Source organism: Cricetulus griseus, chromosome 2, assembly GCF_003668045.3.
Source record: "Cricetulus griseus strain 17A/GY chromosome 2, alternate assembly CriGri-PICRH-1.0, whole genome shotgun sequence".
Taxonomy (NCBI): domain Eukaryota; kingdom Metazoa; phylum Chordata; class Mammalia; order Rodentia; family Cricetidae; genus Cricetulus; species Cricetulus griseus.
In genome coordinates, this window is record NC_048595.1 from 455,410,860 (window position 1) to 455,433,404 (window position 22,545).

Here is a 22,545-nt window from a genome sequence, read left to right on the forward strand (position 1 = left end):
ATACTTAGCTTTCTTTAATTATCTCATTTCACTTAGGGTGATGTCATCAAGGTTTTTACATATGCACAATGGCATATGGCGGGCTGACTTTTCTTTAAAAATCTGTATTTTTTGGGGGTGGGTATGAGACAAGGTCTTGCTGTGTGGCTCTGGTTGGTGAGGAACTCACTAGGTAGACCAGGGTGGCTGTGATCTTGTGGTGATCATACGCCGAGTAGTATCTGCTCTTTCTCAAAGTCACGTGTGCTTACCCACTGTCCCTGACTTTTGACAACTGTGAACACTGAGGGCACCGCTGCGTGGACACCTCTGGAAAGCTGTCTGATCCCTGATCTGCCTCCTGAGCGAGCACACAGACTTAGAAACTGAGTTGCTGGATTCTCTGGGAGATCCATGCCTGAACCTATCCTGAAGCAACCAGGGTGTTTTCCATAGCAGAACACATCACGTTTTCCCCACCTACACTCAAAAGATTAAGATTTGGAGCTGAAAAAAAAAAAAAAAAGATACTGGTTTACATAATCTACAACTGCATAAATACATACGGCATTCGGCTGTCATTCATAAATACAAAATTTTATTTGCACTTCATTAGTGTAGAAAGACCACGATGCTTCTCACACCACAATACTCAGGGCACACCAAGTTATTCAAATACATACTTATTTACCTTGACTAAACAAAACAGTGCAGTTTAATAAAAGATATACCAAAGATAGAGTTCACAAATTCCTTATCAGACCAAAAAAAAAAAAAAAAACCAAAAAAAACAAACAAACAAAAAACCAAAAACAAAAACAAGAAAACTTGAACACAGTCTAGGCTTCATAGGAATAAGCTTCACCATCAATGGGAGAAGTCCATCATTACAAAGATACAGGATGTCTAGGCAAATGCATATGTGTTTTTTGATACAGTAAAATGTAACTCTTAAAATCCCTTCAAACAGGATTTGTGTAGGATAGCAGTGTGGTTTTAAAATCTCTTATATAGTTTCAAAAATTTGTCTTCTTTAATTTCATTTCCTTCCCCTCCCCCACCCCTTGTGATGCTGGGGATTGAAGCTCAACACTGGATTACAATCCCTGCCCAACAGTCCTTTCTCAATTGAATCTTTGTCGTTCTTAAAAACATCCATCATGGCCACTGGACATCCCCAGATTCTGCAGCCACAGGACCCAGTCGAATCCAGCCCTCTACCTCAGAGAAGTCTCTCACTACAGGACCCGAGAGCCAACTCCGTGTTGGCTGTGGAGAGAGGAGCTTTGCTTTGGGGCAGAGACACTCCAAACCTCAAGATGCTACAGCTGGGAAAGCCTCGTAAATAAAGAAGAAGCCGTTGTCATGTCTTCTTTTTCAAAAAAGTCTTCAGTTTTGTAGATTTTTCTCTGAAACGGAACTCGAAGCACCGGGCCCTCTTTTCCCATCGGAGCGTCTGCCTCGTAGTGTAGACATTTAAAGTACTCAGGAGACAGCACACCCTTCTTCTCTCCCATTCTTCACACCAGAAGAACCACGCCTCCCAGTGTAGGCACATTACACACTGGAACAACGAGGAAATACAGTCCGAGGGGAAGCATGTGATTTATAACCCACCTTACCCAGGATTGCATATTTGCATATTTACAAGTTAGTGTATAGCTGACTTGGGTTACAAAGTGCAGAAGGAAATTGTCACATGATTGCAGTGCACACAGAATGGTCCCCGCCCCCGTCGGGGACTGTATGCACTCTGTCTCCAAAGCAGCCAGTCAACAGCATCGGACATGTGGTCTAGGAGGAGGCAGCTCTGGTGGGATCTCAGGCTCTGGTTGTAGAGAGAGTATGCTATTGGATAACTCGCTTCTCAAAATATCAAGAGGCATCTAAAGACAAGGAGACAACACGAGGACCTTAGTCTTGCGAGCGAGAGGTCATGTTGTAAATTGTGCAGCTTTTGTTTTATGTGCATGGGAGTTTTTCCTGCATGTATGTCTGTGCCGCATGCCTGTTACCTGATGAAGACACAAGGAGGATGTTGGGTTCCTTGGAACTGGAATTACAAGTGGTTGTGAGATGCTAAGTGGGTGCTGGGAATCGAACCTGGGTCCTCTGGAAGAGCAGCCAATGTCCTTAACCACTGAGCATCCCTCGGACCCTGAAGTATTGCTTTCTAATGCCTTTGGAAGAGGCTGGGAAGCAGCTTGCTGACAAGTGTTTGCCTAGCACGTGTGAGGAGACCCCAGGTTTGATCCCTAGCATTGCGATAAAAACCACACGTTCTCTGCACAGAATGTACTATAATGAAAATTCTACATATTAATCAACAGGAAACTGGCCCACTGTCTGAAGGAAGTGCTTCTGGATCATCTGTGACAGTCTAGGAGCTGGTCCTCCTGGGGCCTCGGTGACATAATCAGTTAGTGCTTAACAGTTAGCCCTCTCTGCCAGGAAGGTTCCACGCTGACAGATTCACTGCAACTCTGAAGGGACTATCTGGGAGGAGCTAACGGCCTCTGTAACATGCGCAGCTGTCCTTAAACAACACACGCTGCAGCTGTTTACACAGCACTGAGAGCTGTCTGGTGATGGCTGCAGGGCTCCTAGAGTCACCCCTCTGGGGGACACCACCTAGTGGCTGACAGATGTTGAAGGGCAGCCCAGCATCCTCTGTGAAGGTGACCTCCCTGTCCAGAGAGAGGGGCCTGAGGAAGACCAGGAGCTGTGGCCCTTCTCCAAGGAAGGCTGCACACCACAGGGGGGCTCCATGTTAAACTTAATTCTTTGGGAAAGAAGAAAAAAGGAAAGGAAGAGAGGCGTGAGCATGGAGTGTCTACCTGGAGTTCTGGAGGCTGACCCAGGGCCTCTGCCTGCTAAGCAAATGCTGGGCCACAGGGCTACACTCAGCCCCGCTCTAGCTCTATGCTGCCGGGCAGGGGCCCAGGGCCTCAAGTGTGCTGTGCAAAGGTTCTACTAATGAGCCACGCCCCCGTTTCTCATGGCCACTAGACCTTATGGAAGTCACTCCAGAACGTTGGACCTCAAAGAATGCAAACAGATGGTCTACGGACCCTAAGGACTCCAAGCGACAGCCACCACGGAGGCGAGCTGAGCAGGCACACTTATTTATTTTTACCTTTTTCAGAATGTCGTCGACGAGTTTCAGAAATATCTCGTCCACATTGAAATTGTCCTTGGCACTGGCTTCACAGAACCGCATCCCAGTTATCTGCTGTGCAAACTGAGAAGACACGTGCCCGTGTTAACCACGAGGTGCAACCCAGAACCGTGCGTGCGTGCGTGCGTGCGTGCGTGCGTGCGTCAGGCTGGGCCTCTGACAGGAACACAGACTCCGTGCTTTACTGCTAAGGGTGGGGGAGCTCAGGGTCTGTTAAGTCCCATTTATGATCAAATATCAGGTTCATGTGTACAGCAAATCCCTGTAAGCAAATAGCAATATATAATAACCTTTACATCCTGTTACGTGTGTAAGAGTCTGAATGTACAGTGTATCTGACATTTAAAATATGAGTACCCATGCTTCTCCATGATTGGACCCTTAGCAAAAGTCAAGGCAGGAGAAAAAATTACAAAAGCAAATCATGCCACCTAAAAACATTTTTTTTTTCTGTATAAAATGTCAGCTAACATTACACAGTATGTATGTACTAATGTGCTTTAGTCTCTGCTTCAAATGAATCCAAAGAGGAGACAGGAAGTGAACAATTTGGAGGGTGTGCGGGGCCATTAGTGTGTGCGGGGCCATTAGTGTGTGCGGGGCCATTAGTGTGGGGCACGCTCTGTATTTCCACAGCGTGTCAGGGAGCTGTGAGCGGAAACGCTGCAGAGCAAGGGTGCTGCCTGCGAGCGCCCGGCTTCCACGCACCTTCTCTCCTTGCTGCTTGGAGATTTCTCTGTCTGCTTCGCAGTCCAGCTTGTTTCCAACCAGGAGCAGCTCAGCATCTTCCGAAGCATACTGCAGGAGTTCCAGAGGCGTCACACACTGACAGACGGGTGCAAACTCACACAACTTACCACCAGTTACTTTCTGTTCACGCTACTCCACTGCCTCTGGGCAACTTGGGACACACGCACATATGCGCGCGCGCATACACACACACACACACACACACACACAGAGGACTCACAGTGTTTTGGAAGGTACCTTCTGAGAGGCATCAACAATTACCATGGTCTTGGCCTTGGCCCCAGCCATTCCTAAGACACTGTTAAGGAGATGTTTAAAAACAACAGGCAGGGCTGGAGAGATGGCTCAGCGTTAAGAGAACTGAATGCTCTTCCAGAGGACCCAGGTTCAATTCCCAGCACCCACATGGCAGCTCACAGCTGTCCGTAACTCTAGTTCTAGGGGATCTGATACCTTCACCCCAATGCACATAAAATAAGGGTTAAATAAATAATTATTAAAAAACAAAAAGCTGTGCACTCAAGAATCGTCATCAGCTGTGAAAGGCCAAAGTGCAACAAAATGGGTCAAGGAAGCAAGTCCTTCTGCTCTAACAACGCTGACACAGAAAGGCCCTCGCAGTACAGTACCTGGTGATAAAATGGAGTCAGTCCAAGATTTTAAACTTACTTGTATGCTATAATGAAGTTAGCAATAACTCTACAATCCAGAACAATTTAAAGCTATATCTGTAAGGTTTTAAAAAAAATATAGGTACGTTAGTATTTTGTGTACTTGTAAAAAACCATTTGAAGCAGACTGCACTGAAGGAACCTGGGGATCATGGCCAGAGGACTCTCGAGGCTGGGCGAAGGGATGGGAGACAGCTCCCTGTGTGTGTCTTGCTGACATGCAGGTGCCCAAGAAGCATCATGGGACAGCCTGGCCCCAAGTTGAGCATTCCAGAAATGACAGCTCTTAATGGCCTTGGTTGTGTGTACCTTTGATTCGAGCACTTGGGAGGCAGAAGCAGGATGATCTCTATGAGCTCAAGGCTACAGAGAGAGAGAGATAGAGAGAGAGAGGGAAGGGGGAGGGAGGGAGGGAGGAGAGAAGAGGAGGGCTAGCTCTTACACAAAGAACAATACTCAGAACACGGGACGAGCTAGGCCATCATCCTTGGTGGATTCACAAACCCACACACCTGACAGGCCCTTGCTCACTCACCACTTTAGACTACTGTGTAAGTACTGTCCTCAGGAGCAACTCCAAGGTTTCAGAGGGACTTCTCCACGGCCAACAAACATTAGGTTAGGCATCGCTAAAGGGTGTAGGCCTACAACTGTAAACATGGATCTTATAATGGGTTCTGAAAATCATTTTCAGGAATGTAAACCCCCAAAGACTAAGGCCAGTGGTGGAAGGTAGAACAGTTGGTAAAATGCTTGCTGTGTTAAGTGTGAGGACCTCAGTTTGAAGGCTACAGCCCATGTGTGTGGTTTGAATGACAATGACCCCCATAGGCTCTGCAGTTTGAATACTTGGTCCCCAGCTGGTGGCATTGTTTTGGAGAGCTTAGGAGATGTGGCCTTGTTGGAGGAGGTGTCATAGGGATGGGCTTTGAGAGCATTTCAAGTTCTCTTTACTCTATGCTTGGTGTTTGAGAAGTGAGCTCTCAGCTTGCTGCTCCAGCTGCTGTCCCTGCCTGCCGCCATGTTCCCCACTTTGATGAGGCAAAACAAACTCTTCCATCTGTAATTTGCCTCCGTCACAGTCTTTTATCACAGCAACAGAAGAATAACCAGTGGCTGGCTGCAGGTGACCGTTGCAACCCTGTGCAGGTGGTGCATGCCTTTAATCCCAGAACTCTGGAGGCAGAGGCAGACAGATCTCTGTGAGTTTGAGACCAACCTGGTCTACAAGAGCTAGTTCCAGGACAGGCGCCAAGGCCACAGAGAAACCCTGTCTCGAAAAACCAAAAACAACAACAACAACAACAACAACAAAAAACCTTGTGCAAGAAGAGGACTCCTGGCTCACCAGTGACTTAATAGGTAAGGTCAAGAATCAGAAAAACCTTGTTAAAAAGCCTGGCCCACCCAGAATCTGACTCTGATGGAAACATCCAGCAAACAAACAGCTGTCTCAGCCACATTCAACACCAACCAGCTCTTTGTATGTTTGATTTCTGATTCTGAGTCCCTCTCCACGTCTGGTTTTAGCTGGCTTTACAAATCTCTAATGCTGGAAGTCACACAGCTGAGCCACATACGATCAGTCTCTCACTAACATTTCAACGCCTCCAATGTGAAGAAAATAGGGGTTTTGATTTTCATTGTCCCGTGTATGTGCGTGCATGCTATGTGGCAGGTGTGTAGAGAGCAGATGACAACCCACAGCAGTCAGTTCTCTTTTAACACGTCGGGTCCCCTGATGAATTCAGGTCACCAGGTCTGGGCAGCACCCTTACCCACTGAGCTCTCCTACCAGCCAGCCCAGGGTGATGGTTACTAGGTTACTTTTTTAGGGACCTGAAGCTGGCTTCTCTCTCTCTCTCTCTCTCTCTCTCTCTCTCTCTCTCTCTCTCTCTCTCTCTCTCTCTCCCTCTCTCTCTCTCTCTCTCTCTCTCTCTCTCTCTCTCTCTCTCTCTCTCTCCTGACTCTTGACTTGTGCCTCTGATGCATGAACTTTTGATGTCACAACCCTTAGATGAGGGCGCCACAACGGCTAACACCGCCACTGCTTCGTATGAAGAGCCACACGGTAGATCACTGATCCCCTGCAATTATCTCCCCCTCATAAAGATCCCTAAACCTGCCCATGGCAGTGTATTGAGACTAAGGTCTTCTCTGTACACAGCCACTCTCTCTGGTGGCACCAGGGTGACTGCATACGCTGTGACCAATGCCAAGTACAGAGCGAGCGGAGGGTAGAGAGATCTGTCTGCCTCACTCTTTGCTGTTCTGGCTGGCCTGGAACTTGTCACGGAGACCAGGCTTGTCCCCAGTGCACAGAGATACACCTGAGTGCTGGAATTAAAGGTGTGCACCACCATGCCTGGTCCTCCTATTTCTTACACTGGTCCCTAACATACTATGAAGGAGCACACAGGGAAAACCTGCTTAGTAAAACCAGAAGTGAACCCTTCCTACTGTTTATACAGCATGCCAAGTACAGTCGTGTTTGAATACGATCAGGTGTTTGTAACATAAAGGAATTAAACATCTAATTACTGCATAAGGGGACAGAACCTCTCCCATTGTGGTCAACTGTATGTCACATTTTAATCCCAACTGGCCTGTCTTCTGAAGGTGCACTGCTGCACACATTTCCTAGAGGAAGACACAGTTCGCATTAACCATGGAGATACAGAATTTTCTATGACTCAATTGTAAGCTGAGAGAAATGGTCTCTTGTTCAAAAGGAGGAACTGAAGGACATCTACGATGCTGAGGACGACTGGGCCCCTGAAGCACCCACAGCACCATGGAGTACATACCCAGTGTCCACACGACCTCTTCTGCTCAGTCTAACTCTGAGAAAAGGGTTTTGACCACAGCGAACCTTGTTTTCACAGTTCCAGCAAGCTGGCTCTAGGTAATCTATTCCATCACCACCTCATCTCTAACGAAGCTGTGTATAAGAGGACCATCAATCCACTAAGGACGCTGTATCATTTTGTTCCCTTTGACACCCACAAACGGAGAGGGCGATACACACATACCTTATCAATCATCTTCATCCATTTTGGCAAGTCATCGAATGTCTCCTTCTTAGTGATGTCATAGACTAATATGATCCCCTTGGCACTTCTGTAATAGGCTGAGGTAATGCTGTTAAATCTCTCCTGCCCTGCCGTGTCCCTAGGAAACAGCAGTAGAAGTCAGTTTCCAAACCAATGAGGTAGCCAACTCCACATGCTGGTGCAAACACTCATTCTGCTCCTTCTCCACCCACCTTGGGGTTATGGGGATATTCTTCCCAGCCTTACAGGTGGGAGAGGAAGAGCTCAGGGTGTGTTATACTGTTAGGAGACACGTGGCTTATCTGTATACAGATTAACAACTAAATATCAGAAAAGGAGTCAGGTTACCCACTGAGGTCACGAGCTACCAGATCACCTTTCCCCAGAAAGCCACATCAGGAATATCAGGACAGCAACACAAGGGACCATTTGCTTCTTTAAGATAAAAGGGGACACAACACTCACAACAGCAGCCACAATTCCCACTGAAGACAACTCCCTGACCTGCTTCTGGTGCCTGAGTGAAAGCTTACGGCAGGAAAAAAACATCCCCAAATACTCAGCTTGACTTACTTCCTATTCCCCCAAACTACCACACACTACATGTGCACAGCCATGTGACTGAGCACAGGGAAAGCGAAGGGTTGATTCCACTCAACGTTATCTGCCGACTACCTTGTGTATACCAGTATGGAGCCACTCATCTAAAATTTTTCAGTATTTCTTTTGTTTGTATGGATGTTTTGCTGTGTACCATGGATATGCCCGGTGCATGTGGAGGGCAGAAGGCATCAGATCTTTCTTAGTGCCAGTGTGATGCTGAGGCCACACTTGAGAAATTCTACACCTGACCTCAAGGAATGCAGGCACACCCAAGATGTTGTGTAAGACTATCTGCATATAGGGTATGTAAGGTGAGACCCATGCTCAAGTTATTTCACGGTATCTATGCAAATGCTCCCAAATCAGAAACACCACTGGTCCCAAGTGCTCTAATGAACAGTATCCAATCTGTACTTTTACTAAAGAAAAAACAGAAGAGAATGGCGACCCCAGGTTTTTCTTTACTAGCAAAATGAGTACAAAAATTATTTTTATCGTTAAGCAATTTCTTTGGCTCATTTTTTATCTTTTAAATATTTCAGAAGAAAAAGTCTTTTGAGTAGGGTGTGATTAATCAAGTGGCTGGTGTACTGTAGAAGTAAGATTCCCCCTGAAAAGCCCTTCAGGGCGAAGGCTGTGGTGGACTGCTGGTCAGTTTAAGCAACTCCTGGACACTGGGGAGTCGTGGGGCCCATCTGTAAGTGTCCACAGAGAGCGACAGCTAAGGGTAAGGCCCACACTGAATGAAGTGACACCATGGCTTGGGCTGGGCTCTCAGACTGAGCAGTCTCCTGGGCTGCTGAGATGTGAGCCAACAGCTCCTGGCTCTTTCCACCATGAGGGGCTGAATCCCCTTAAACCATGAGCTGGGACAAGCCATCTTTCCCTTCCATTGGTCTGTTAAGTACTTTCACAAGGAGCAAGTAACCCACCACTGGAATATTCCATGCAGAAAGTGTACAATCAGCTGTTCTGTAAATCCAGCACACAGCACACTGTATCCCCGGTGACATGCCCTAGTGCCACACCACCACTGTTCCCTGGTGACACTGCCCGGTGCTGCGCCAACCGCTGCAGAACTTTACAAAGGGTCAGGAGGGCAGAGGGTACTCTCCTCATGGAGAACGCTTTTGCATCTAAGAGAAAAGCAGTCTGAGAGTCACATGTGGCTGAATACATACTGCGAACTCTCACGGAGCAGGCTTCCATAAGGAGAGCCAGGACTGATCAGAGGTGAAGCCACTGTGGCAGAGGCCACACACAACCAACAAGAGGACAAGAGGCACTTGCACATTCAGATGTAGCTGCACAAAAAAAGCCTTATTCTTAATTGTGTATATGCATAAGGGTGCCCCTGGGGGCCAGAGGGGGCCAGATCTTCTAGAGCTGGGTGTTACAGGTAGCTGTGAGTAAGCCATGCTGCGTGGGTGTTGGGAACCAAATGCAGGTCCTCGGCAAGAACAACCCCTGTTCTTAACTGTTGAGCCATCTCTCCAGCCCCAGGACATATGCTGCCTGTCACCCAGTCAACCCAGCCGTACACACATCCTAATATTAGCTACATTATCTTCTCAGGGAGAAGAACACAGCCACAGATGCTAGGTGCAGAGGCAGACATGTCCTGATCCCTTCAAAAGCTGTCCCGAGGCGCTTATAGTTAGAAATGGCAGCTCGTGTCAAAGATTAAAATTTTACGGATATGGATGTTTTTCCCGCATGTATGTATGTACTAAGTATGTGTCTGGGGCCTAAGGAGGTCAGAAGAGGTTGTCGGATCCCCTGGGACAGGACTCAGTTGTGAGATACCCTGCGGGTGCTGGGAATCAAAGCCGAAAGGCAGCCAGTGGTCTTAAGTGCTAAGCATTCTCTCTCTCCAGTCCATCTGTGAGAGATAATTTGTTGGACAGCAATGAACTAAACAAAGATTGTTACCTTTTTTGTGGACTAGTGTAAGGAAAACCCGTTTGTTTTTTTTTTTTTAAGCAAAACTGTTTAAAACAAACAAAACCTTAAATCCCCGAAGCCCTTATGTGGTTACACAGTTGCAGATGACCGAACGAAAGGGATTACCTCAGGACACCAGGAGAGCAAGGCTGGCTCGGTTGCAGCTGCGCCCCAGACAAGGACATGGATGAAGGATGGAGACATGCCACTAACATTCAAGCGTTAGATGACCGGTGAGACCACAGATGCGCAGCAGTTAAGGCGGATGAAAGCAAACACACACAGACGGTGGACAGACAGTCAGAGCTGAGGGCGACCTGCCAAGACGAGTTAGTAAGCTGAGTGTCCCATCAGTGTTACGAAAACCACAATGCATTCTCCAAACAGCTGAGCAGGGCTCCCACTCAAGCACCACAGGCCAGACTCGCCTTCCTTCTACAGAGGTAGCTGGCTACACGGGGAATTCTAGCAGCCACTCTGGGTTGTGAACAGGGAAGAGAAAGCCCCAAGCACAGTTACAACACAGCCGGCCTGGCCTCTTGTTCCAAGGCTGAGATGAGAAAGGTTCTAATCTCCTCGGATGGAGTTTCTGGGTCCCCTTCTGGTATGCAGAAGATGCCCCTGTCACACAGCACCCACAGGCCAGCAGGAAAGGGCATGCCTGCCACATGGTGTCCACACTGTATCAGCACAGGGTCCCTGAGCTGTGGTGTAGGTGATGGGTTTTTCCCTCGTGACAATATGTACTTCCCCCATTAAGTATGGTTACGAACACACTGACTGGGCTCTTTGGAATACCATTCGGTAATTTTAAAGACAGGAACACACGCCCCCCACCCCCAGGGCTGGGGATGGAAGCCAACCTTCTTGCGCATGCCAAGCAAAGAGTTCGAGAGGTGAGCTACACACCAGCCCAAGACATGCAATCAAGCACTCATTTTAATGATGGCAGTTTGGAGACATGTCCATGACAGGAAAACCCAGGCAGAGGGTCAAACAGGCTGTCAGGATGGTAGCACAAGCTTACGTGCAGATGAGGTGTGAAGTAAGGCGCCGTTCCCGGGAAGTGCTGTTAGTCTGATTTTAAGGCAAGAGGAGGTGGATGGCCATTTTAGTAAGCAAGCGTGGACTGTTACCCACGCAGGGCATAACGGGGCAGACTTAACTTACCAGATCTGCAATCTAATTTTCTTCCCTCTTAGCTCTACAGTCTTGATTTTAAAGTCAACACCTGGGGAGGAAACAGGTGAACATGAAGCAAAGATAATCCAGGCCAATCACCACGAGATCCCTGCTGGAAGTATGACTTGGGAAACCAAAAGCATCAGCACGGCAAAAACTCAAAAGTGTGAGGGACCAGTGTGCAGAGAGTGCTCTGGGGCACTCCCCCGCCCCACACTCCCCCTGGTTTATCCCAGCATCTGCTGTTAGCATGATTTATGACTCCAGCTGCAGTTTAGAAACCTTGGCAATGTTAAGGATGCCAATTCAGAGATGATTCTTAGATGGAAAATTTGAAATTCAACCCTGATTTCAAGCAGCCTTTGTTTGAATTTGGAAGTTATTAACATATTAAAACTTTTAGTTCTTACAAGTGTTGGTAAATACGCGCATGACTCATCATACTACTTATGGGGTAACAAACTGTTAGAGACAGGCTGGGCAACCAAGGCCTCAGCACAACAAACAAACAAACAAAACCTACCCGTCTATAGATTAGCATATTCAATTTTAATATTTATTCATCTTAATATTGCAAGCAAACCACCTTGCGCAATATTTTTTCTTCCTAAAACCAGACCAGTAAGCTTCAAATAAATTTTAAAAATCCAAATTTCATCCGCGTAAGTCATCTGATATCTTTTATAGTTATAGACAAAAACATCTTAAGCCAAGACTTTCAAATTCAGTATTTACTAGCAGAGCATCGAGGAGGTGTGGGCTGACGGTGAGCACCAGACACACTTCTCTTCTGGATCTACTTCCCAGCTGCCTGCTGGGACCCCAGACAGATGGTCCCAGGCAGCAGGGTTGTGCAGGTGACCACAGCCCGCACAGTGGCTCGGCCTGCCCTCTGCTCATCCATTTTGGGACCTGAGGCGGCAGTGGTCAGATGAGGATCTGAGGTGGACAGAATGACATGTGACTGTTTAAAATTAGCAACACACTAGACATGTTTGTAAGACTGAGCTGATGGGCGGCCCCTAGGTGGACAACAGAGAAGTTTGTGACTCTAAAACATCACAGTGGAGACAGGTCCCTATATTTCAATTCTTGTTTTTATTTTTTTAATGTTTGTTCATTTGAACCAGGGTCTCTCTACATAGCTCTGGCTGTCCTGGAACTTCCTCTATAGCCCAGGCTGTCCTGGAACTCACAGAGATCCGCCTGCCTCTGCCTCCAGCACTGGGATTGCCTGGCATATTTCGATTCTGAATCCTGCACACCAGACTGACAAGGCTAACACAACCTTTCCCTCTCCAGCGGACTGCTTCCCAAAGTCCAATGGCCTTGAGCAAGGCTCCCAAATGACTCACCCCAAGGTGACAGCACCCTAAAGTGACACCTCTGAGGCACAATCACACTGGTGGCTCTGACTGTGACGAGGCACAGGTTGGTGACAAACCACTGTCTTTGCAGTGTTAACCTAAATGTAGGACTTGTTTGACACATGAATCTGCGATGTGAATCACAGATCAAACTCATCTTGCCATGACTACTATTTTACTCCTCATTTCAAGAGGTTAACATTTATGAGTATTGGTTTATTTATCGTTGTAAGTGAGAGCGGAGTCAGAGGGCAATTTGCAGGAACTGGTTTTCTGTGCTGTGTGGATACTGGAGGGGGAAGGGGGGGTGGGTCCTCAGGCTCCAAGGGTGGTGGTGGGGCCTCTGCACACAGCCACCCTGTTAGCCCTCCCTCGATTTCACCCCCCCCCCCACTTCAAATGCATCTGTTTTCAGAATCTGAGTTAAGGGGGCTGTAATTTGAGTAAATTTGTTATTTTACTGAAAAAAACTGACCAGTGGCAATCTCTCCTTAGTTTTGCTTCTGGTCACCTAACAGACCCTTCCAAAAACCGGGGCAGGCCACCTGTGCTCAGGGGCTGCAGTCTCCTCTGCTAAGCCACGCTGTGCCCGCACATGCCACTTGCTTGCTATTCTTTCTCAACAAGTTTGCAAACCTACCTGTGTTAGCAGTCTTCTATGAGGACTATTTTTCCAACCACAAAGCTTAATGAATGACAATAAAAGGACCAGGGACTGAGACGATGAGGACATAAGGTCAGTGATTTATTTAAAAGGTTATGAAACTGGACAAAGAATCTGCTCATCCCGTGAGGAGAAGCCAGTACCAATGAGCACAGCAACTTCAACAGCTTCAGTAACCGGAGCAGAACAATTCTACAGCTGTGAAGTGGCTGGAGGGCTGGCCCTGCTCCTGCAGAGGACATGGGTTCGATTCCAGCACACACATGGCAGCCTGTAACCCCAGTTCCTCTTTCTGCAGCAGGTACTGTGTGTACATACATGTCTATGGGCAAAAACACTCATATGCCTAAAATAAACAAATCTTAAAAAAAATCAAGTCTATAAATGATGGCTCATAAAACTTGTCCCCTCTCTTAAATAAAATAGCCTATATTGTATCTAACAGCTCCAGGAGCTTGTAAACACTGGAAACTTAATTCAATTTATGACTTGGACGCATATCTTTGTATTAATATATCACTGAGCATGTCTAAAAATGTCGCCTAACAAGTATAAAATAACTCCATGCTGCCAGGTGTGGTTGCTCATGCCTTTCATCCCAGCACTTGGGAGGCAGAGGCAGGTGGATCTCTGTGAGTTCAAGGCCAGCCTGGTCTACAGAGAGAGTCCCAGGACAGGCACCAAAGCTACACAGAAAGACCCTGTCTGGAAAAGCAAAACAAAACAAACAAAAAATGACTCCATCTGCAGCATCTGCCTCCCACAGAAATGGCAATGGTCCCTAATAATGACAGCAAGCCATCAACAGTCTCAACTATTTGAACCACAGCCAGCACAGACAGGAGTGAGAGCTACACAGGGATGAAGGGGGTGTCACCTTCACGTCTGTCTGCAGGTCTGCTGAAAACCCAGCTTCTTAGAGGCGTCCTGACGAACAGGCAAGCGAGCAGCCAGCCTTCCGTACCCTGCGGGTTAATGGGGACAGTCCCTGCCCCCAAAGCTGGGTCACACGGACCCACATTAGCACATCACACACTTGGCAACACACTACCTTCCTCTGCCATGAGCTCTTGGAGAACCTTCTTGTCTGCCCAGAAACCTTTTAAATCCTACATTTCCCACGGAACCTTCCCTGACCCCATCTACCCTGCTCCCACCCCAGGTCCTGGTCCTGCACTCTTTCTTTGCTGGCCTCACCCATGGGCTGTGCATCCTCCTAAGACCTAGCATCCTTGGCTTACTGCCCAGCACACAGCAGCAACTCGATTGACTCTGACCGTGACTGACAGTGGGCCTCTCTTCTCTATTAAATGCTGTAGAGTAATAGAGTAATTTAGGAAAAATTATGAATATTCAGGACTCATCATCAGTAGTTTTTCTTTTTTTTTAAAGACAAGAGGCAGAGAAGGCAGCTGTGGAACGGGAGTGACGGATATAAATGTGTGTGCACACGCGTATAGACACATTTTACTTGGTCCACAATTCTGCAAAGGACAGGCTGTAAACATCTCAGAGATCACTATGGTAACAGATTACTTATTCCATCGCTTCCATGGAGTAGTAATCCCTAAGTAGATTATTCTGGTTAGGCTGCCTACTACCAATGGGTGTGGTCTCTGAGCTACTGTGGCTCATGCTCAACCTTCACTTGTTTTAGTAGCAACGACAGTTGTATCTGTCAGATATTTGGAGTCTGGCATCCAAAGCATCTGGTGCTCATGGCAGCCCAGTCAGGTGGGGCACTGCCATGTCATCTTGTAGGGGGACATCCGATTAGAAACAGCAGGGGTAACTGCTAGACCACGCGATGAACTGTGCTGACACAACAGCACAGTCACTATTCAAAAGTTCACACTTGTGTGAACGACTAAAGGCTGCTACAGAAGACATCAGGAGGGTGAGGAAGGGTATGTGAAATGTTCTGCAAATATTAACGTCATAACCATGCCACTAAGAGGCATCCCGGCTCTGCTTCCTTCTTGGTCCCTCTGTGACAGCTGAAGGAATTGCTGCCTAGGAAGTCCAGAAGGGAAAACATTTCCAAAACATTGTTTCTTTTTGCTGGGCCCTAAGAAGTTACAAAGCCGAGAACATTGACTCCTCTTTCTTCCTGTTCCTTTCCAGTCTAAAGAAAAGAAACAACCTCATGGTCCAAGTCTTGGATTACAGGCAGCGCCATGCTCCCCGCCCACTCACAGGATCACCTTGCTTCTCTGCCAACTCAAGACCTGCAGCTAGCCCCAGAAGGCACTGACTTTACTGAACAACACAGCTATGGCACCCCAGGCTCTCACATAGGTCTCCATATAAAATGGTTGTGACACTACAGTTCCGTCAGTTACAGCCTTCAGTTTGGAGCACATACCAGCACAGACCTTAGACAATGTCAGCCACTTTGGGACATTATATCCCTGCCTTGACAGTGACAGACTACAATAAGAGATGTGTCAAAGTCACAGGGGCAAGTCTAACCACCGCCCCCCAAAGTATCTTATGGGTAAAACCTCATGGATTTATCAGGCTTTTCCTCCCTAAGCTGTGAGGATCCAGTAAAACTAGAAACAATATTCTAATTATGAAATCTTGTGATCATTTCAGAGAAAGACACTGTTATAGAGCCAAACTGAAGGTGAGAGAGGGCTGGACAGGTGGTGCAGTGGTTTAAGACTACTGGCTGCTCTTAAGGAGGATCCAGGTTTGGTTCCCAGAATCCACATGGTAGGGTCATATGCAACTCCATTTCAAGGGCACCCGACACCCTTTTCTAACCTCTGAGGGCACTGTGCATGTGTGGTGTAGAGACATGCATGCTGGTAGAACAGCCATACACATGAAATAAAAACCCATCTGTAAAGAAGAGGCGCTTATAAACCCTCCATGCACCATTACAGAAGCTCACCAGGCTATGGACAGACAGCCCCGGTTCACAGTGGCTCTGGCTTCTCTTTCGTTCTGGTCTTGACAAGTGCAGACCACTCTGTGACTGCCTGGCACCCAGAAGCATAAGACACAGCCACATACCTGACTCGAACACACAGGCACAGCAACATAGCCTAATGCAGGGAGAGGCTGGGAGGGCTGTGTGCCTAAACCCAGAGACGGCTCTACTCTCAGGGAAGCAGAGCCTCAGAAAACGATGCTCGTCCTTCAGAAGTCAAAAGACCAGGAACTAACTGTTCTGGTGCTTGCTGTATTCCGGGCGTTGCTCTACGAGCATGCGCGTTGCCCCGTCGAAATGTATCTCTTTAGCAGACTTTATTGTGCACAAGTAGATGGAAAACTGAAGCCAGTGAGCCTCTTCTACTCCCTGGCCTTCACACATCACTGCCAGCTCTTAGTCCAAAAAAGGAGGGAATATTTACACTGGGGAACAGCTGGGGAAAAGCCAGAAGCTCAACTAGCCTCGCTGTGGCTCAGTGCAGGGACTGTGAGGTGGTCGTACTTTACCAGGCTTATGGCTCACACTTGTCATTTCTTACTCTACTGTACACCCTATGTACATCTTTACAGGGTGTGGATTTTCTGGCAGTTTCTATATTTACGGCACTGATATGTGAAACAGAACAATGGGTTACTTTTCTGGGCCAGGTGCCTAGGACACAGAATCCCCACTTATTCTACACTGTGAACTAGGGAGAAAGTAGAAGGTGCCTCCAACCTTCTTTCAATGAATGGGGAGCCTGAGGGGAGTGGTCTGCCTAAAGACACACTGGTGACTTACAACCGAGGTCCAGCTTGCTACCTGCCAAACTCGCCAATCTGGGCAGCACGGGGAAAGGCCATGGTGGCTGAAGAACAAGAGCTTTTCTTTTTGAGTAAAAATTAAAAGACTGTTGGCTTGAAATTTCATTCTAGTTTATCAACAGGAGAGCACTAACTAAAATTCATCACACACACACACACACACACACACACACACACACACACACACACACACACACACACACACGAGGAAGGGAAAGAAAATGGGAGAAAAGAGCCAAGCTCTTTATTGACTGGGAACAGTGACGTCACAGGGTTCTGGCTGGCCAAGTTCAGAGGCGTCTACATTAAGAAGGGCGGGAACAGGAAGGCTCCTCATCCGCCTGCCAGAGGTTCGCTGGAGCTTGTTTCACTTGGTAAGCTAAGAAGGTAGGAACACAAGTGCTGGAGTCAGCAGCCCGTCACACTGAGGAGGAGGGAGGGGAGACCTCTGTGGCACACACATGGTACCCTGTTGGGTCTGTATTGTTGTTTCCTAGCTTTACAGGATTAAATAACAAATAACCACACTCAATTAGGGTACTGGGTTTGGTATGTATTTTTGTTTTCCAACATCAAAGCTGTGCAACAGAAACAAAGGTAAATAACAGTTTCTTCCCTCTGATGGAACACAGTGGCTCTCATCTCTTCTCTTACATTGGATGGCCACTCTAAAGGGATGAGCCGGGTATACAGGTGTCAGCTTCGTGCCCTATTTAAGTGGCTCCTAGAATGGTCTGATATAGATACATAGAACCTCTCAAAAGTATCTGCGGAGTGACTACTGTACACAGTACCATGTTTCCTTCCCAGTTAAGACCAAAGTGAGGCTGGAACAATGTATCTGATACCTCGCGGCAGAGCAACTCTGACCTATCCTACTCAAAGGCGCCTCCACTCTTCTCCAGCCAGTGCAGGGCCTCAACATACAGCTCCTGGCAGAGTCCACGGGCTGTGGCAAAAAAGAGGCTGTCTCTTCTCTACCGCACAATGAAACTTTCCCTCTTCAGTGTAAGAAGCAGACAAAGGGGAAGGTTGCAGGGCCAGGCTTATCAGGCTTTTAATTTCCCTATATAGTTGACTCCAAAGAAATCTACAGCCTCTCTCTGAAGAGAGCCACCAGGTGTCACAAGGTGGACACCGCACCTGCCTGGAGGCTTACACTAACTCCCTAAATAAACCCAATCACAGTGCACTGCTCCCTGGGCCTGTGAGCCAAACATCAGTTCTGATCCCGCTTGCTTCTCCCTGAGCTGTCTTTTCCCTATCACTCTGGCGGTGGGCGGGGTAACTGGGGAGGCTGTGCTTCTGGAATTCTTTCTTATTTTATGTGTATGGGTGTTTTGCTGCACGTATATCTGTGGACAACATGGGTGCCTGGTGCCCTCTGAGGTAAGAAAGGGCATCAGATCCTCTGGAACTGGAGATGCAGATGGTTGTGAGCTGCCTGAACCCAGGTCCTCTGGAAGAGCAGCCAGAGAACTGCTGAGCCAGCTCTCTAGGACAACCCCCCCCCCCACCAATTCTCTCTTAAGTAAAACACTCAGCATCTGTGCCATGGTTTGGAAGACTGCATTTAAGTGCAGAAGTGCAATCAAAATAAAATCAGAGTTTTAACCCAGAAGAACAAGTATGTCTCGACTATTCTCACCCAACCATCAGCCCTAAAAGTTCCAGACCAAAGAGCCAAGTGGCCACTTTCCTTCATACCCATTCTGAAACTTACAGGTAAAGACAGCTATGGCTAAACTTACAGGCAAGCCCGGTGGCCATTTCTGCAGTCTCACTCACTCACCTGCTTTATGAACCCTCAATTCTGTTGTCAGTTCAAGGACTCCAGCAGGTGTGGTCTAGGCTGAAGCCTGTCCAGGTCACTTAGGCGTACCCCATCTCTGCATAAACTAGAGAGGACATCCAGGAAGCTAAACAAGCACCGCAGCCAATAGGTTAGCATCACCTCTCTAATCTCTTAGCTGTCTTCTGAAACCCGGACTTTTCAAAGGCAGGGCTGGGAAGTTGTAAGTATTTCTGCAGAGGACACAGGTCCTCAGAGGGAAATTTAAATCTGCTATCTGATTTCTCCTAATTTTTTTCCATCTTCATTTTAACTCTCTCTCTCTCTCTCTCTCTGGAACTGATGATGGTGGGCTCTCTGTACTGGGATGAGGAGAAACTAAAAACACGGGCCACAGAAGGACCCCAAGAGTTTCTGCTCAAACAATAGCTAAAAGGCTACACTACACCCAGAGTCATATTTACACAGCATTTTCTAAAGGAACTTAAGGAATGAACTTAGTGCCACACAGTTCAAGGGGAAGGAATTCTTTAAGAAGCTCTCAGGCCCAGCTAGTTAAGTACCCTTCCCTGTCACCTAGCTCGCTGTGAACTTGGACCACTTGATAACACTGAGCCCACACCCTGCTTCCTACTTTACCCCAAGGCAGCATGACGCCCAACACACAGCAGGTGCTCAACAAACCTGCTCACTACCAGGGCAACACACTCAGTGGCAGGAGCTGAAGAGGGGCCTGTTAGCATTTAGGGTCTTCAGGCTTTGATTAAGTCTCGGTTATCATCTTTCTCTCAACTCCCCGAAGCAAATAAATAAATAAATAAATAAATAAATAAATAAAATAAAAAATAAATTTGAAATTAACTACTATAGGCTACATAGGGAGTAAACAGAAACATTAAAGAAAAAAAAAAATCTAACCACCCCCCAGTGTCGGGAGACACACTTACACATACACATATAATTATGTGTGTAAGGGGGCTGGTTTCCTCCATCATTCTCAGATAGTCTATGTAACCTATGCTGTCCCATTGGCTGGTTTCATTCTGCCAGCTCAAAGGGCAGGTCCACCCTTCTCAGAACCACACACCAGCCAAGGTCTCCAAGCACCCACTTCTATGTCCCCCATGAAATATTTCTGGAGTTTGGTTGTCCTGTTCTGCAGGGCTCTACCCATCACCTCCTCACTTACCTCATGCTTTCATAGTGTTAGTTATCTGCACTGGTTTTTCCTTCAGAATTGAACACAGTCATACCTTTTGTTTTTATGGATGTAAGCCTGGGGCCATAAAAGACTGATAATTCTCAAATGCATTCAAACCCTACTGCAGTTATGCCAGATACTAACAAAATAACACAAGCCTCATTTCCTGGTTAATAGCTCTCTCTATAGCTCTCACAATCCAAGATTGGATATTTGCAACAGGTATAATTACGCTGCTGGATTTTAACTTCACATTCTCAAGACAAACATTTTTTTTTTAAAAAAGGGTAGAAGGAGCATAAATATCCTCCCTCCCCCCCCAAAAAAAAAGGAAGGAGGAAAAAAACCATTAAGGGAAATACTCAAAAAGGAAATTAAAAAAAAAAAGTCAATGTGAAAACTGGAGGTTTAATTTTCCAGTAAGTTATTAAAACCGCTGTAGTTCCGTTACCTGACAACTCACCAATGTGATCTCATGATCTTTCTAAGGAGAGTCCCTAAAATTTTCTACAGAATTCTCATCTGAAAATGGGAGCCATCGGTGGGTACAAATGTAAATCTGTGTATACTTTTTTTTAGGGTTTCAAATCGCCAAGCTGAGATTTTGCTTGTTTGAGACAGGGATCTCGCCTCATAGCCCTGGCTGTCCTGGAACTTACTGTGCAGACCAGGCTGGCCTCAAACTGACATTACAGAGATCAGCCGGTCTCTTGACTCCCTGTCCAGTCTCTCCTGCCTGTTTATTCTACTGAGTCACCCCCAATCCGGGTAGCCTATTTTATAGGGTCACCCCAAATCAGAGTTCTCCGGGCAGCCTTTCCTGTCGGCTCAACGTCATTAAAAACATCCCGTGGAAGGCAAACAGGAGCCTTACCTACAGTAGCAAGCGGCTCTCACTTTGCCTGTCACCCGGTTATTTGAGGTCAAGGATAAACACAGCCGAAATCCCTCCGCCCTACACATTTGTACACAAAACAAGAAGCCGGGGGGCGGCTTTTAGTGCAAACGGCCTCTGCAGTGAATTTTCAACCTCTTTCCATTAAACCGTGGAAATGAGAAAGCGAACCCTGGCTCATTCCTCCAGCCCGGGGAGCTAGGAGGTCCGACCCGGCTTTGGATGGTGACCTCGGGGCGCTGCACGGGTGGCCGTCCCTCGCCTTTACTTTTCCATCTCACAAAGCCGTTTCCCTGGGCGAGCCGGAGTAACGGACCGGGAGTTTCCACGGATGCATCACCCCGACCTCATGACCCGAGAGAGAAGGCTCCGGGATCGAATGACCGACCCGGCTCTGGGGGTGGCACACCCGCGGAGCGGCCACGGGGAACTCAGCCTGGCCCCGGGGGAGGCTCAGAGCTCGCACGGTACCCGGCCCGACCTCCCCGCAGGCTCGCCCAGCCCCGGGCCCGGCGTACCCACGGTGGACTTGCAGGCCTCGCAGAACGTGTCGTCGGTGAAGCGCTCCATGAGGCTGGTCTTGCCCACGCCGCGGGAGCCGATGATGATGACCTGCAGCTTGAAGTCGGCCGGCCTCGGGGGCTGCTTCCTCCGGCGGGCCTGGCCGCCCGACAGCGCCGGGGAGACCGCGCCCAGGCCGCCGCCCGCGGGCCGCCGGTGCAGCGCGGCGCTCGGATCCATGCACGCATACGGCTCGCCCTCGGGCCGCCGTCCGCGCGCCCCCGGCTCCCCGCGCCCGTCCGCCCGCTCCGCGCCGCCGCTGGCGCCGCCGCCGCCGCCGCCGGGAGAGGAGGAAGGGAAGCAGCTCCTCCGCAGCAGCGGCAGCAGCATCCCGGACCGGGAGGGGCAGGAAGCGCAGGCGCGGCGCGGCGCGAGGCCGGAGCGCGACCCCTGCCGGCCGGAGGACCGAGGCGCACGCTCCGCTGCGCGGCGGGGCTACCTTCTGGGTCGCCGCTGCCCCCACCCCACGCGCCCGCCCGCCCGCCCTCTCTCCTCCGCGCGTTTCCACCCGTGGTTTACTCCCACCGCCATCAGTTGCTAAGAGCCAAGTGTTTTTATTAGCCTTTTGCCCGGCGGACAAGTCGCAAAGCGCTTGGCCTGTGACCTCTGCCCCGAACTCAAGTCGTTCTGGGTGCCCGGCGTCCCCGGCCTGGTGCACGCGGGGTTCGGGGTGAACGCCGCCCCGGCGGGGCCCTGGCTCTGCGTGCGATTTTCCTGTGCGGGGCCCCAAGGAATCCGCTATCTTAACTGGGTCGCTGTCTCTCTCGGACCCTTGAGTTGCAGTCCGCCCAGTTCAGCAAATGCATCCTTGGGGGAGCGAGCAGGTTAAAAACTCAGATGTCAAGTGCCCGGAACTCCCAAGGTTTAGGAATCGGCATGGGTGGGTTATTTTGCCTTTTCTGCTTGAAAGTATTTAAAACTGCGGAAGCTTGCCAGAGATTTATTTAGCAAATCCCTCCGC

General features: G+C 48.4%; 1 protein-coding gene and 1 long non-coding RNA gene across 2 annotated transcripts; both read right to left on the reverse strand.

The window, feature by feature from the left end:
- Window positions 1-555: 555 nt before the first annotated feature.
- Rab12 (RAB12, member RAS oncogene family) lies at window positions 556-21,826 on the reverse strand. The gene is made up of 6 exons (XM_027397787.2): window positions 21,542-21,826; window positions 11,349-11,409; window positions 7,611-7,749; window positions 3,866-3,955; window positions 3,116-3,220; window positions 556-1,865 (listed from the first exon to the last, which is right to left on the reverse strand). Exons 1-6 carry the CDS (start codon window positions 21,762-21,764, stop codon window positions 1,752-1,754), a joined length of 732 nt encoding a protein of 243 aa, XP_027253588.1. The 5' UTR covers window positions 21,765-21,826; the 3' UTR covers window positions 556-1,751.
- LOC118238442 lies at window positions 13,460-21,535 on the reverse strand. The gene is made up of 2 exons (XR_004768775.1): window positions 18,928-21,535; window positions 13,460-17,514 (listed from the first exon to the last, which is right to left on the reverse strand). It is a non-coding gene; the product is annotated as an uncharacterized LOC118238442 (long non-coding RNA).
- Window positions 21,827-22,545: the final 719 nt, after the last annotated feature.

Bases quoted from the DNA above. Each gene is read 5' to 3' on its own strand.
- Rab12 (XM_027397787.2), bottom strand. From the start codon at position 21,764: ATGGATCCGAGCGCCGCGCTGCACCGGCGGCCCGCGGGCGGCGGCCTG. The intron at 11,410-21,541 runs GTACGCCGGGCC...TTTCCTCCCCAG, and splicing joins GGCCTGCAAGTCCACCGTGG to GTGTTGACTTTAAAATCAAG. The intron at 7,750-11,348 runs GTAAGTTAAGTC...GCTGTTTCCTAG, and splicing joins AAAATTAGATTGCAGATCTG to GGACACGGCAGGGCAGGAGA.